The sequence below is a fragment of the Neofelis nebulosa genome, chromosome 1, assembly GCF_028018385.1.
Source record: "Neofelis nebulosa isolate mNeoNeb1 chromosome 1, mNeoNeb1.pri, whole genome shotgun sequence".
NCBI classification, from domain to species: domain Eukaryota; kingdom Metazoa; phylum Chordata; class Mammalia; order Carnivora; family Felidae; genus Neofelis; species Neofelis nebulosa.
Window position 1 is genome coordinate 156,660,952 of NC_080782.1, and position 15,599 is coordinate 156,676,550.

Here is a 15,599-nt window from a genome sequence, read left to right on the forward strand (position 1 = left end):
AAGAGCGGGTTCTTCTCAGAACTGTGACCAGGAATTGGGCTGACGGGATGGGGATAATTCCTCATGACATGGTTTTTATTTCAGACATGGTACAGAATGTTGTTTCTGGTTACAAGAATAAGCAAAAGTGATCTAAGAGAGTGGGGTCACTGCAAGGGGTTCTGTGGGGGAACTTCTGAAGGTAGAAGGTGGGTGGGAGGCATAACTAAAAGGCATAACCTCAGACACTCCCATGCTTTAGGTGTTCTCACTATTTCTCTTTCCTCCCGGAGTGGTGTCCTCTGGGTGGCACTCTGGCAGCCTCCCTGTAGTAACCGCAGCCCTGAAGGGTTTACTGAGGACCTGCCCTGAGAAGCAGGAAGTTGGCACAGAGTTGGGTGGTCCCAGCCCCTATGTTAATGTTCTATACTCCATGTAGACAAGTGATGGCTTCACAGCTCTCCATCAGTGAAGACAAACCTGGCTCATTCCATCTGAACATCATTTCCTGAGCCTAGCCTGCACTTCAAGCCCTAGACCATGCATGCCGTGAGTCAGGTGGGAAGGATGACTAGTGTCAGATGACAACAGATAGTTGGATTAAACTAGAGAACATCTTGACCAAGTCCACACTGTATGTTTTTGACCTCCTGGCCTCATACCCCTACCAGAAACCACCTGTATCTCCAGCCACCTCAGCTGGTCAGGAGTTCATGGGCAGGTAGTACTAGGAGAAAGGGCTGAGAACTATAAATGTATAGCCTTGGGTCATACTTCCCTCATGGACCTGGAGACATGGATACAAAGTTCTGTTTGAGAGGAAGTTGGTGCTTTTGCTATTTACAGAAGTGGGGTGGCAACACTGGGTCCCATAATATGTGACCCAGGAAGGGTGGTAGAACCTATGAACCCCTTCTCATGAGAAAAATCAAACCTTATAAAATTACAATTGTATTGAATACAATTAGAAAACTCCTCTAATGTACGGAATAGTAACAGATGTGGTTCTTTATGAATGCATCAGTCACCAGGCCCTTGCAGGGGACTGATAAGGACATAATCTGAAAGTACTTGATGAGGGCAAATAATATATCTGCAGATGTCACATGATGGGAAAACCTCAATAATTTCTAAGGGTTGGTGGTTTTTCTGTGGTTTGTGGACTCCATTTTTGGGAAGAAAAACTACATTTCAGTTACAGGATAGGGAAAGAAAGATGCAATGTTTCTTCCTATCCACGCATGAGAGGACCCTGTATTGCACCTCTCAGACCCACAGTCTAAACCTCTGGGAGCTTTTGGGTGTCTGTTCATCTGTCAGATGTCTGGTGGGTTGAGATGGCAGAGGGAAAAACATGGAATGCACTTGTCTTATGATTTGGCTCTCAGACGTTCATATCCACATTGACATACATACAACATTTAAACAAGTCCACAGGCCCATTGTCTCTTGTTCTTTCAAATTCAAACAATACCTGCACATTTTTGTTTTCACATTTCTGATGTGGACAGAGGCAAAGTCCATTGTGTTTACACAGTGATGGTCATTTCACACTCTCCTTAAGCCTTCACTTCCACCCTGCAAAGCAGGCATCACTATTTCCCTGCAGAGTAGGAAACTGAGGCTCTGAATAGTGAAACCTTGTGCCCAGGTTCACACAACACTTGGCCACAGAGCTGGGAAATGCCTTGCTTCAAAACCTGTTGTCATTGTGTTAAGCCAGCCTCCTGGCAAAATAGCCCTTTTCATCTCTTTAAAGAAAGAAACACATAACATTTTAATCTTTCATCCTGAGGTTGTGACATAGGCCGAGCAGGAGAAACTTGGATTGAAGTTGAAGGTGATTCTTGGACAGGCTTCATTTATATGTTTTTGTCTCTGAGACAAAGTAGCTCATGGTTACTTATAGAAAATGAGACCTGGAATTCAGAGTGTGAAATTAGGTTTTGTCATTTCCTGAAAACCTGTTTTCAGGAAGGAAATGGTGGGTGACCTCCAACCGCTCCCTAGTCTTTAAATAGTGATCTTGCAGGCTTTTCCTCAGGCTCCTAGGAGGATAAATTTGAAGGTAGGTGGAATGTGGGGCAGGGAATTTGGATTTCCTTCCTAAATTGGCAAAATTCAAATGGGCTTTTGGAAAGGACCATTGATGATGTAAGGTTAGAAAGAATGACAGGATCTGAAAATCCTGGCTCTGCCATTTTGGTAGAGAATCAAGGTGTCTTGGGCCTGGCAAGTAACAAATATAGTTGGATATGGCTCTTTGTAGGAAGGTGACTTTGGAATCAAGAAATGAGGGATCTTGGTTAAGGGGGTATTTGCCTCAGAATATGGCAGGCTCAGAATTTTCTAGCACATGGAGAGCTGCTATCTGTGACTTCTGCATCTTGGCCAAATCCTCCTATTTCAGCTTTAGAAAGAGCTCCAATATCTTCCACATCCATGCAAAAAAAGAAATCCTCTATGTGAATTCTTTCTAGGGAAGGGAGGCCCTTTGATAACAAAGACATCTTTTTCATCTTTGCATTCCAACAGGAGGCATATCTGTCATAAAACCAGGGTTTGACAAATTCTCACTTGCCAAATGAAGGAGTGGATAAATGAATGGGCAACTCTATCCAGGTCTTGGGTTGCTAGATAAGAGACCCGGGCTCCATGGTCCTGACATTTCTCCTCTCACTTAAGCCTTTTGCAGGGCTACCATGTCTACATATTCAGCCCTGAAGAGTCTCCTTACCACCTGTGTCCTTGCTGCCTTGGTTTCTAGCATTGTGGGTAAGAATGAAAAAAATGGCCTCTTTCTCCCCAAAACTGGAAGAGTAAGGTAGACAATACAGAAAATAAGCCAACTTGGGAGAGACAAGGTCCGGTTTCTCGAGTAGTGATGAGCTCTGCAAGTTTGGGAACCCTGATTAAGCATCTAGAGCAATGGGCAGTTGAAAGGGACTGAGCCTGAGCACTAAGGGGCAAGAAGTGGCCATCAGGGAGGGACTATGGGCCAAGTGGGCCCATTAGGTCCCACATGGTATCATGGGTAACATGGGTATCGTGGGTAACATGGTATCTTGGCTCTCAGATATGTTTGGCTATTGGAAGCATAAACTATGATTCTTGACAGTTTTCATTCCTGAATTACTTTCTAAACAAATTTTATATCCATTTCACAGAGAGTTATAAATGTACAAGCTGCTCTCTTAATGCATGTAGTGCTGACATGGAGACGACTTGTGAAGCCTCTCAAAGCTGCTTCAGATACAAGCAAGAATTAAGGACAAAAGGTATGCTGTGCCAGGCCCCTCCCCATGCTTCTAGTCATGTGAGACATAGAAGGTGCTTAGAGTGAGGGAGGTTGCTGCTTTTAGCAACTTGATGGGAGTTCCTCACTTCCCTCTGCACCTTCTATTTTACCCTGCTTCCTAATGTAGCATTCTACCCCTATGGGGCTGGCATTATGGGGTGGTGAGAAGTGGGAGGGTGGGAGACTCTGGGAAAAAGTCTGGGCAATCACTGTTCTTCATCAGCCCCACTGAAATATGACATTCCCATTGTAACAAATGCTTGCAAACCATCCTTCCATTGGTTTATACCATGGACCAATGCAGAAGGACTCTTGAAGAAGGGGAAAGACTAAAGACAAAAGGATTTGAGGCAAGAATCCAATACTGGCCACCCATTTAGGCATCACTCTGTATGGTTCAAAGGGGAAATTCCTTCTGGGGTTTGGTTCTGTGCAGGGGAACTCCTACAATATGTTGAAGAGAAAGGTTGTTCTTCAAGCAATTGTGTCCCAATGATGTTCTCAGCAACACTGGGGGATAATCAAACATTTGTGTACAATCACCAATGCTGCCAAGATGAGCTCTGTAACCAAGGGAACTTCCAAGGTGAGTGCCAACACATCTCTGCTCTCCCTCCCCTCCTATTTTTTATCCCAATCCATTTCCTTAAGTCTCTGCCTTCTAAGTTCCTTCCTACGACCTGTCTCTGCTTCTGAGCTGCTTCCTACTGGTTTGGCTCAAGACCTGGACAGAGTTGCCCATTCATTTACCCACTCATTCATTTGGCAAGTGAGAATCAATGAGGGAAATCCCACCACAAGAAGGAAAGGCACAAGCCCTTCCTTAACATGGAAGACTGAATGACAACTGGGTGGCTGGGATGTGTTCTGGATTTACTGAGTCTGTAGGTTTAAATTATTTGCTTTTCCATTCCACTTGAAAAGTAGTTTGTTCTTGGCTATTTAATTCCTCACTCCCTTAACAGTATTTTTTAATTGAAGTATACATTAATATACAGTGTTATATTAGTTTCAGGTATACAACATAATGGTTCAACAATTCTATACTTCGCTCAGTGCTCATAGTATAAGTGTATCCTTAATTCTTGTTACTTATTTCACCCATCCCACCTATTTTCTGACAACCATTAGTTTATTCTATTTGTCTTTTTGTTTTTTTGCTTGTTTGTCTCTTTTGCCTTTGTTTGTTTTGTTTCTTAAATCCTACATGAGTGAAATTATATGGCATTTGTCTTTCTCTGACTTATTTCGCTGAGCATTTACTCTCTAGGTACCCATTCAGATTTTTCCAAATGTAAAGATCTCATTATTTTTTATGGCTTAGTAATATCCCCGTGTGTGTGTGTATGTGTGTGTGTGTGCGTGTGTGTATTACATTTTCTTTATCCGTTCATCAGTCCATGGACACTTGGGTTTCTTCCATTTCTTGACTATTGTAAATAAAGCTACAGTAAGCATAAGGGGGCATATATCTTTTCAAATTAGTGTTTTTATTTCCTTTGGGTAAATATCCAGTAATGAAATTACTACATCATATGGTAATTCCATTTTTAATTTTTTGAGGAGCCTCCATACTGTTTTCCATAGTGGCTGCACCAATTTAGATTCCCACTAACAGTGCATGAAGATGCCTTTTTCTCTGCATCCTCACCAATACTCGTTATTTATTTATTTATTTATTTTTAGCCATTCTGACAGGTATAAATCTCATTATGGTTTTAATTTGCATTTTCCTGATGTTAGCAATGTTGAGCATCTTTTTATGTGTCTGTTGGTCATCTGTATCTTTTCTGGAAAAATGTCTATTCAGGTCCCCTGCTCATTTTTTAATTGGATTATTTGTGGATTTTTTGGTATTGACTTGTATAAGTTTTTTATATATTTTGAATATAAACCCCTTATTGGATATATAATACGCAAATATCTTCACTCATTTAATAGCTTGCTTGTTTATTTTGTTGATGCTTTTCTTTGTTGTGCAAAAGCTTTTAATTTTGGTGAGGTCCCAAGTTTATTTTTGCTTTTGTTTCCTTTGCTCTGGAGACATATATAGAAAATGTTTCTATAGCTGATGTCAAAGAAATTATTTCCTATGTTTGCTCATGGACTGGAAGAAACCAATATTGTTAAAATGTCCATACTACCCAAAGCAATCTACAGATATGCAATCCCTATAAAAACACAACATCTTTCACAGAACTAGAGCAAATAATACTAAGATTTGTACCACAAAAGACTCTGAGTAGCCAAAGCAATCTTGAGAAGAAATAAAGCTGAAAATATCATAATCCCAGATTTCAAGATACACTACAAAGCTGCAGTGATCAAAACAGTATGGTACTGGAAAAACAAAACAAAGCAAACAAACAGAAAAAAAACCTAAAAAACAAAACAAAACAAAAATCCCAGACACATAGATCAATGGAACAGAACAGACAGCCGAGAAATAAGCCCACACTTATGTGGTCAATTAATCTATGACAAAGAAGGCAAGAATTTACAATGGGGAAAAAAGCAGTCTCTCAAAAAAAAAATGTGCTGGGAAAACTGGACAGCTGCATGCAAAAGAATGAAACTGGATCACTCTTTTATACCATGCAGAAAAATAAACTAAAAATATATTAAAGTCTTAAATGTGAAATCTGAAACCATATAATTCTTCAATAGTAGTTTTTAAATCACAAATTATCTTCTATTATGTAAGCATTTTTTTCTTCAGCCAGGGCAGAGAGGGCCATCTCATGAAAGAAGCAGATAAACCAGATTTCTGTAAGATTATTTTTGGCTATATATTCCCACTTAATACTTCCCCCCACCCCTGCACCTTCCATGGTATCCTAATTTTAAATCATTTTGATTTTGGGTAGAGGAATCCTGGAATAACCATGATCTTGGATGGGTGGTAATAATGCTTTCAGCTCCTTTTTTCCTGTCCTTAAAATGAAAATTTTCTTTCTTCATTTAGTGCCTCAGAAGTCCTCAAAACCCAATGGAATTAAATGTCCTGCCTGCTACAATGTGCATGACATTTCCTGTGACCCAGTTCTTCTTACCTGCACTGGTACAGAGACAAAGTGTGTGGAAGTTATTGGCATAGGTATGGATATATCCTCAGGGTTTTTGGTGTTAATTTTATCAAAGGGTATAGCTGTATTAGCTATCTATTGCTGCATCATTAGTCCAAAACTTGGCAGTTTAAAATAATTAATATGTATTATTTCATTGTGTCTGTGGGTCAGGAATCTGGGAGTGGCTTAGCTGAGTGGTTCTGAGTCTCTCATGAAGTTGTAATCTAGCCATCAGCAGGGCCTGTGGTCATTTGGACAGAAGACCTGCTCCAGGACAGAAGATCCTCTCTTGGAAGATCACCCATGTGGTTGTCAGGCTTGGTTCCTGTTGACATGGGTCTCTCTCTGGGGTGCCTGGACGTCCTCATGTATCAGCTAGCTTTCCCCAGAAAGTGATGACAGAGAGAGGGAGAAGAGGAGGAGAGGGAAGGAGGAAGGAGATACTGCAGTTTTAAAGTAATCTAATCTCAGAAGTGACATTTCTTCACTTCTGTCATATCGTCTTGGTTGCATAGATCAACTTTGGTACAACATGGGAGAAGACTACACAAGGATATGGATACTAGGAGGTGGGAGCTATTTCAGGACATCCTAGAGACTGACCACCATGTACAGCAAAGGCTGATACAGGATCAAGTACTGGCTATCCCTACAAGGTTTAGAGGGAGCTATCTGTCAGGAGAATAGAGAAGAGGGGAAGAAAGCACAGGAGAGGGGAGGAGAAGAGTACACAACTTCTTCCTATACCAGAATTTGAGACTTGGGAACATGTCATATCATGATCTGCTGGAATGGATCTTGAGCCATTGGCTATGAAGAGGATGGCCCCTCAGTTCTGGTTTTCATCATCACTACCATTATTGCTATTACCAAAACTCCATGATTAAGCACTTAATTTTTGAATTATGTGATTCTGAAATCTGCAGAAGGTTTTTGCCATTTTCCTGAGTAGGAGGAAAGTATATATTCATAATAAGAAGGACATGTACTATTCAGATAGAAATTGGGAAATTAACCTAGTATTGGACCATGCAGAAAGGGTATTGTCACTTCTTTACTGATCATGTAAAAGGTTTCATGAAATTAGTGGCATTTTAAGAGCTTATTAAATGGTGGGAGAGAGAGTATGGTGAGAATGGAAGTAGGTTATGCTTTTTTTGAGAAGACTTTGAGATAGAGCCTGGGACTATCACATGAAGGGGCCCTTGCATAGGTGAAGTGGAGACGAGTAAGGAAAATGGGATGTCATGAAGGATACAGGGGAACAATGGGGCTGTTGAAAGTGAGGCAGTCTCTCTACTCCAACTTGTCAAGGAAAGCACAGACAAGTGATGAGGTTCCACAGTGATAACAACTATTGAACTCATAGCCTTGGGGAAAAGGGATCTTATCTCAAAAGGGATCTGTATTGCTTCCCTCTGTTTTCCCCCAGGAAACAAAAGTAAGGAAAATAAATGGTACCACAGGGACTTTTTAGCTGAATACATGAGTTCTGATCTCAGCCTTCTTCCTTTATTCCAGCCATCTCTTCCCTAGTCAGGACACAGGGGCTCCAGTCTCAGCCATGCATCTGAGACAGGTGGGGACCCTTTGGGATCCCTCTTAAATTGAGGAGATACTGGAGGCAGAGGGAAATAGGCTTGGTCCCTGGACAGAGATGGAACTGTGGTTGTTGCTTCTTTCACAGAAGACAAAAGGGGATTCTGGGGGATCCTGAGCATCCTTTTCTTCTTCAAGAGAGGCAGATAGGATAGGATGTAGTTGAAAAGGGGAGACAAGATGAGAGAAAAGACTAACTGCTGGATTTTTCTTTTGGCAGATAACCCTATATTTTTGATTTTTGCCATGGGTTGTGCTACTGAAACTGCCTGCAACTTGAAGAATATAAGTATATTGAATAACATAAAAATCCGTACCTACTGTGTAGAACAAAGTGCTGGAGACCCCCGCTGATGTTCATCACCTCATCAATCTTGAATAATCCCTTCTTGTTCCAAGTCTTGCTTTGAAGTTTCCAGTGTTACCAAGCTCATAATCCTACAAACCTGAAAAAGTTGGAGTCCTCAGATGACTCCCCTCCCCAGCATTCCCAAGACAATGCAGAATTAAATTGTTGATAACTTCCTTAAGTATGTGTGTAATCATTCGTTAGTACTTTAGGTTAAAAAAATCTTATTCATTCCTCTAATGGGTTCTTTCTTCACCCCAAGTAGCAAGTAAGGAAATTGAGACAGAATTTCTAAGAATTGTTGTAATCTCATCTTTGTCACTCAACCATACCCTCACACTTGCTCCAGAACACACCTTTTTCCTAATATTCTCAGTTTCCACTGTTGACCCTTAATTGCCCACTGCTAAGGAAAATGCTTTCAAAAGAACAATTCGGGCTCAGAAAGTTCCTTTCCCACAGCTTGTAAAATCCCAAGTATAATGGACTCTCTCTTACCTGGGAAACACAACATGTACTCAGGGTGAATGTGTCTGGGATGAAGGATACAGACAGATGTGATCTGTGAAGTTCATTCTAAATGCCAAAGAAGAGGTAGGCATGTGTACCAGGAGTCCAGAGGGCTGTGTCCTCACAATTCAGGGGTGGTCACAGCCATACTGCATGTAATGCCAGGAAGAGCCATTACAGGATCCAAACTGTATGATGTCTTTGTGGTGCTGAACACAACTGAGAGACCTGGTAGCCTGCTCAGATGTATCTCTTGATTCTCCAAATTCAGTTTCCTACAGGGTGCAGTAAGTTACGTAAAAGAAAAGAATGCCCCACATACATCTTGGTGGCTCAGTTGGTTAAAAGTCTGGCTCTTGATTTTGGCTCATGGTTTGTGAGATGGAGTCCCATGTTGGGCTCCACACTGTCAGAGCAAAACCTGCTTGGAATTCTTTCTCTCTCCCTCTCTCTCTCTGCCCTTCTCCAGCTCATGTTCTCTTTCTCTCAAAATGAATAAACTTTAAAAAAAAAAAAGCCCCACATGTAGTGATTACCTCTGGGAAGCAATCTGTTGTCTGCATGATGCTGCAGCCCAGAACTCTATAAGGCTGTCTGCGCATGAAATCTATATTGATGGATTGTGGCCTTGACTTCTCCTTGGGATTCTCTCCAGGGAGTAAGGTACAGGCTCTTGAATCCTACTTCCACTTTCTCTTTCCTAGGCTTTTGAGAACACAGGGAATAGGGTTTATCTGCCCAAGACTCACTATCCTCATATTTCATGTGCATTCCCACTGTGTGCTCAGCACAGTGATATAAACACAGGGCCCTCCCTCAGGGATAAGGAGCTAATCCATAGAGAACAATGACAGGGTTGCATGTAACTGCATGGGATTCTAAGCACAAATAATTAAAGAAAGCTTAGGGAAGAAAAAGGAGGTAGAGTCAATGCTGGTATATAAATATGGTAAATTGAGGCAAGTTTTGAGGAAGGACTGTGTATGCAAGTCAAGTCCCCATTTGGGAAATGGTAGGCTAGAAAATGGTTCAGCAGCAAAATACCAGAGAGGCAGTATATTAAGATAGAACTTGCACAAGAGACCTTTTATAAGGAAACTCTTGGTGTAATAATGGGGAACTCTGTACTGATTCAACTCCTGAAGAGGTCATAGCAGGTCTAGTGGGCCAGTGTTACTGTTATCACCACATACAATTTATTGAGAAAAAGTGGCAACAGGATGGGAACTCCAACCCAAATGGTCAATTTGTAGACTGTGCCCTATTCTCTGTGCTGTAGTGCCTCTCAACTGATCACCATATCCTAGAAACAGTCAGCTTGGGCTGCCATAACAAACTAACACAAACATGGTGGCTTAAACAACACCAAAAAATATTTTTTTTCACAGTTCTAGAAGCTAGAAGTCTGAAACCAAGGTGCCATCAGGGGTGTTTTATTCTGAGGCGTCTCTCTTTGGCTGTCTTTTCATTGTGTCTTCACAATGTATGTGTCTGCAACAGATTGGATGTTTGTGCACCATATTCCCAAATTCATATCTGAATTCTAACATCAAAGTAATTGTATTAGGAGGTAGCATTAGTGCCCTTATAAAAGAGGCTCCAGAGAGTTCCCTCATCCCTCCTACTATGTGAAGACACAGCAAGATGGCTGTCTATGAACCTGAAAGAGAATCCTCACCAGACATTGAATCATCTGGTCCTTTGGTCTCGGACTTCAAGGCTCCAGAACTGTAGGAAATAAATATTTGTTGTTCATAAGCTATCATGTATGTGTTATTTTGTTATAGCAGTTCAGACAAAGATAGTATCTGTGTCTTAATCTTCTCTTATGAGGGTACTAGTCCACTTTGACTGATTAGGGCCCACCCTAGTGACCTCATCCAAATAGTCTCTGTCTCCAAATACAGCAACATTCTGAGGTACTAGAGGTCAGGGCTTCAACATATGAATTTTGGTGGGGGACACAATTCAACCCATAACAAAGGGTTATAGAGTAAATGATTCTATGTATCAAGAAATGCTCTTCAGCTATGGTTCCAGTTGAAAGTGGTTGGCATAGTGTCAGTACACAGTATATGCTTAATAGATACAACCTATTATTCTTTTTCTTCTCTGCATCCTTCTCATCTCTACCCACTATCTTCCCATTTCTTTTTTCCCATATTTTCTTTTCATTCTTCAATTATTTCCCAGTATTGCTAATATTTCCATGTACTTCTTTCTCTAAGAATAATAAGCAATATAGATAACCAATTATCATGTCTCCAAGAGAGCACTGCAGTTATAAGTGAGGCAGTCAATCGATCACCATATTCTAGGGGTAAGAATATGAGGCTAGAGAGCAGTCTCTGTATTCCAGGAGGAAGCCCCTGTGAGGTCAAGGCCTCCTGAAAGAACAGACTTGTCCTTTGCTTCATGATAGAAAATGGGGAGAGGAGTTAAGATGGTGGAGTAGTATAAGGACCCTAGGCTTGCCTCATTCCTTGAACACAGCTAGATAAATATCAAATCATTTTGAATACCCAACAAGTTGATCTGAAGACTGACAGAAAAAACTGCCAGGTAGAAGGTAAAAGGTGCAGAGATAAGGACTGGGGAGAAGTGGATTGTGGGTGCTGTGGAGGGGAAGGAGCCCTGGTCATGAAGAGGGACAAGAGAGAGGGGGCCGGGGAGAAGTGCCCAGGGGGTCATACAAGGAAAACACTTTCCCAAAACCACTGACTGGGAAAATGAAAGCGGCTGGTTTTTCTGAGTTTTACAATCAGAAGGTTCTAAGACTGGAGTTTTAGAGGTCTTTGGCATGGCTGGTGGGGATTCCTGAGCGTGCTCCTGTGGAGAGGAGTGCAAAAGACAACTCCAGAAGTGCAGGTGGCACGATCTGAGGATTACCTGACATATACTGGGAAAGATGGTTCCAACTTCTTATAAGAGCACATCTGGGAGAAGTGGCATTACCTCTCCTTGGACAAAAGACCTGGAGGGTACCATTTTCCTCACCCACCTCCCAGCATAGGCACAGAAACACCAGTTGAGGGCAGCTAATCTGGACACTGACTCTTTGCTGCACTTTACTCCAAACTCCATGTCCCTGCAATTTGGTGCAAATGCCATTCTGAGGCAAATATGCATCAGTCCCAGTACAGCAAGACACTCCCCCAGAGGACCACTGTAGGTCCTACCATGCAGGTCCCTAAAGTTTGGAGTTTTAAAACTCAGACAGCCTGCCTGGGAGAGACCCTAAGGTGCACTGTGCTACCCAGAGGCCCAGACACAGACAGGGTGAAGGCAATGATGTGAAGGATGCCTAAGACACATGAGAGGAGATTGCTCAATCTTCTGTGAGGATTTTCCAGACAGAAACAAGCATTAAATCCCCTCTCCAGGGATGAGAGAGGGGGCTGACATCAATTCTTTCCCCCATCCCTCATATTAAACTAACTTCAGTAATCAGCACAATGCCAACAGTGGCATCAAACTCTGCTCCCCTGTGCTCTGCAGGGGCTGCATTTCTTGATTAAGTGTGACTGAGAAGCAGGGCAGAGGGCCCATACACCAGAAGACAAGCACAAACTCCCAGTATGCACAAAGTGTACTAACCACGGAGTGCTGCAAAGCTTCAGCTCCTGTGAAAACAGCATCACATCTCTTTTAAGAAGCAGACCAAAGCACACCTAGTTAAAACTTGACACATTCTGGCCAAGGTTCAACACTTCCCACTGCAGAGAAGGAGAAACTCTGCAGATTACTGACCTGAGGGAAAGAGCAACTAAAACACAGCAGCACATACTGTGCACATACCATACAACAGAAACACTTCCTGAAGTACCAGGCCCTGGAACTTATATGACCTCTTCCTTATAAAGCAATTACTCTCAGGAGGAGGAAACACAACAGGCTTTCCTAGCACACAGAAGAAGACAGAGACCTAGATAAAATGCTGACAGAGGAATTCACTCCAAAAGAAAGAACAAGAAAAGGTCATGGCCAGGGGTCTAATAAAAACATTAAAGTAGTACACCTGGCCCAGAATTTAAAACAACAATCATAAGGATACTAGCTGCACTTGAGAAAAGCATAGAAGACACCAGAGTGTCACTTACTGCAGAAATAAAAGGTTGAAAAACTACTCAGGCCAAAATGAAAATGTAAGAACTGAGATTCTAAAATGACTACCTGTAATGACCACTAGTATGGAATAAGCAGAGAAATGCATAAATGACATAGAAGATAAAATTATGGAAAAGAATGAAGGTGAAAAGAAGAGAGAAAGAAAAATATTTGATTACAAATGTAGACTTAGGGAACTCAGCAACTCCATAAGGCATAATAACAGTTGTATCATAGTAGTCCCAGAAAAGAAGAGAGGTAAAAGAGGGCAGAAGGTTTATTTGAGCAAATGATAGCTGAAATATTCCCTAATCTAGGGAAGGAAACAGACATCCAAATCTAAGAGGCACAGAGAACTCTCAACAAAATCAACAAAAGCAGGCAAATGGCAAGACATACTGTAGTTACCTTGTAAAATATAGAGATAAGGAAAAAAAAATCCTAAATGCTACAAAACAAAAGAACTCCCTAACTTATTAGGGGAGACAAATAAGGTTAGCACCAGATCAAGCCATGGGAATTAGGCAGTCCAGAAAAGAGTGACATAATACATTCAATGTGCTGAATGGTAAAAAAAAAAATGCAGCCAAGAATAATCTATCTGGTTAAGCTGTCATCAGAATAGAAGAAAGATAGTTTCCCAGACAACCAAAAACTAAAGCAGTTCATGACCACTAAACCAGTCCTTCAGGAAATAATAAAAAGAAATATTTGAGTGGGAAAGACCAAAGCAACAAAGACTAGAAAGGAACAGAAAAATCTTCAGAAATAATGTCAAAACAAGTAATAAAATGGCACTAAATTCGTATCTATGAGTACTTACTATGAATGTAAATAGATTAATGCTCCAATAAAACACATAGAATTGGGACACCTGGGTGGCTCAGTCGGTTAAGCGTCTGACTCTTGATTTTGGCTGAGGTCATGGTCTCATGGTCAAAGATAGAGCCCTACAATGACCTCTGTGATGGGCGTGGAGCCTGCTTAAGATTTGCTCTCTCCTCTCCCTCTGCCCCTTCCCCACTCATTCTCTCTCTCACTTCCTCAAAAACTAAAAGCACAAATAAACAAACCACCATAGGGTGTCAGAATGCATGAAAAAGATAAGACCAATCTATATGTTGCCTACAAGAGACTCATTTTAGATCTAAAGATACCTGTAGATTGAATTCAAATGAGGGTATTGAAAAATATTTATCATGCAAATGGTATCAAAAGAAAGCCAGAGTAGCCATACTTATATCAGACAAAACAGATTTTAAGACAAAAACTGTAACAAGAGATGAAAAAGGGCACTACATCAGAATAAATGGGTCTATCCATCAAGAAGATCTAAAAATAGTAAATAATTATGCCCCCAGCTTGAGAGAACCCAATTATCTAAAACAGTTAATAACAAACATAAAGGACCTCTCTGATAATAATACAGTAACAAAGGGGAGTTTAACACCTCACACACATAAAGGGATAGATCATCTAAATAGAAAATTAGTAAGGAAACAATGACTTTGAATGACACACTGGACCAGATGGACCTAAGAGATATATTCAGAACATTTAATCCAAAATCAGCAGAATACACATATTTTTCAAGGGCACATGGGGCATTCCCCAGATTAGATCACATACTAGGGCACAAATCAGGACTCAACAAGTACAAGCAGAATGTCATACCACGCATATTTTGAAACTTGAAGTCAATCACAGAAAAAAAATTGGGAAGACCACAAAACATGGAGGTTAAAGAATATCCAACTGAGGAATTAATGGGTCAACCAGGAAATTAAAGAAGAAATTAAAAAGTACATGGAAACAAACAAAAATGAAAACACAACAGTACAAAAACCCTGGGATGCAGCAAGTGTTCATAAGAGGGAAGTATATACCAATACAGGTCTACCTCAGGAAGAAAATGAAAAAAAAAAAAAAAAAAAAAAGGAAAAAAGAAGACCAAAGCAACAAAGACTAGAAAGGACCAGACAACATCACCAGAAACAGCAACTCTACAGGTAACATAATGGAACTAAACACAAGTCTTTCCATAATCATTCTAAATGTAAATGGACTAAATGCTCCAATCAGAAGACATAGGATATCAGAATGGATTAAAAAAAAATCCATCTATATTCTCCTTATAAGAGATGTATTTTAGATCTAAAGACGCCTACATATTGAAAGTGAGGGAATGGAGAACCATCTATCATGCTAAAGGATGTCAACAGAAAGCCAGAGTAGTCATACTTATATCAGACAAACCACTTTTAAACAAATACTGTAAGAGATGAAGAAGGGTATTATATCATAATTAAGGGGTCTATCCATCAAGGAGATGTAACAATTGTAAATATTTATGCCCTCAACTTGGAATTACCCAAATATATAAATCAACTAATATTAAACATAAAAAAAAAACCCCTCATTGATAACAATACGATAATAGTAGGGAATTTTAACACCCAATTTATATCAATGGACAGATCTTCTACAGTGAAAATCAACAAAGAAACAATGACTTTGGATGACACACCAGACCAGATATACTCAATGGATATATTCAGAACATTTCACCCTAAAACAGCAGAATACACATCCTTTTTGAGTGTACATGGAACATTCTCCAGAATAGATCACATACAGGGTCACAAAACAGCTCTCAAGTACAAAAAGATTGAGATCAAACCATGCATAT

General features: G+C 40.6%; 1 protein-coding gene across 1 annotated transcript; it reads left to right on the plus strand.

Moving 5' to 3' along the window:
• Positions 1–2,285: 2,285 nt before the first annotated feature.
• On the plus strand, positions 2,286–8,458 carry LOC131493542 (protein RoBo-1-like). The gene is made up of 5 exons (XM_058698128.1): positions 2,286–2,754; positions 3,147–3,257; positions 3,714–3,863; positions 6,243–6,374; positions 8,165–8,458. The coding sequence occupies exons 1-5, from the start codon at positions 2,682–2,684 to the stop codon at positions 8,296–8,298; spliced, it is 600 nt and encodes a 199-aa protein (XP_058554111.1). The 5' UTR covers positions 2,286–2,681; the 3' UTR covers positions 8,299–8,458.
• The last annotated feature ends 7,141 nt before the right edge of the window (positions 8,459–15,599 follow it).

What these genes read in the sequence shown, in the direction of transcription:
- LOC131493542 (XM_058698128.1), top strand. Translation starts at nt 2,682, where the DNA reads ATGTCTACATATTCAGCCCTGAAGAGTCTCCTTACCACCTGTGTCCTT. An exon ending in CTTGGTTTCTAGCATTGTGG is followed by an intron (nt 2,755 to 3,146) that starts GTAAGAATGAAA and finishes TCCATTTCACAG; the next exon opens with AGAGTTATAAATGTACAAGC. An exon ending in TGTGGAAGTTATTGGCATAG is followed by an intron (nt 6,375 to 8,164) that starts GTATGGATATAT and finishes TTCTTTTGGCAG; the next exon opens with ATAACCCTATATTTTTGATT.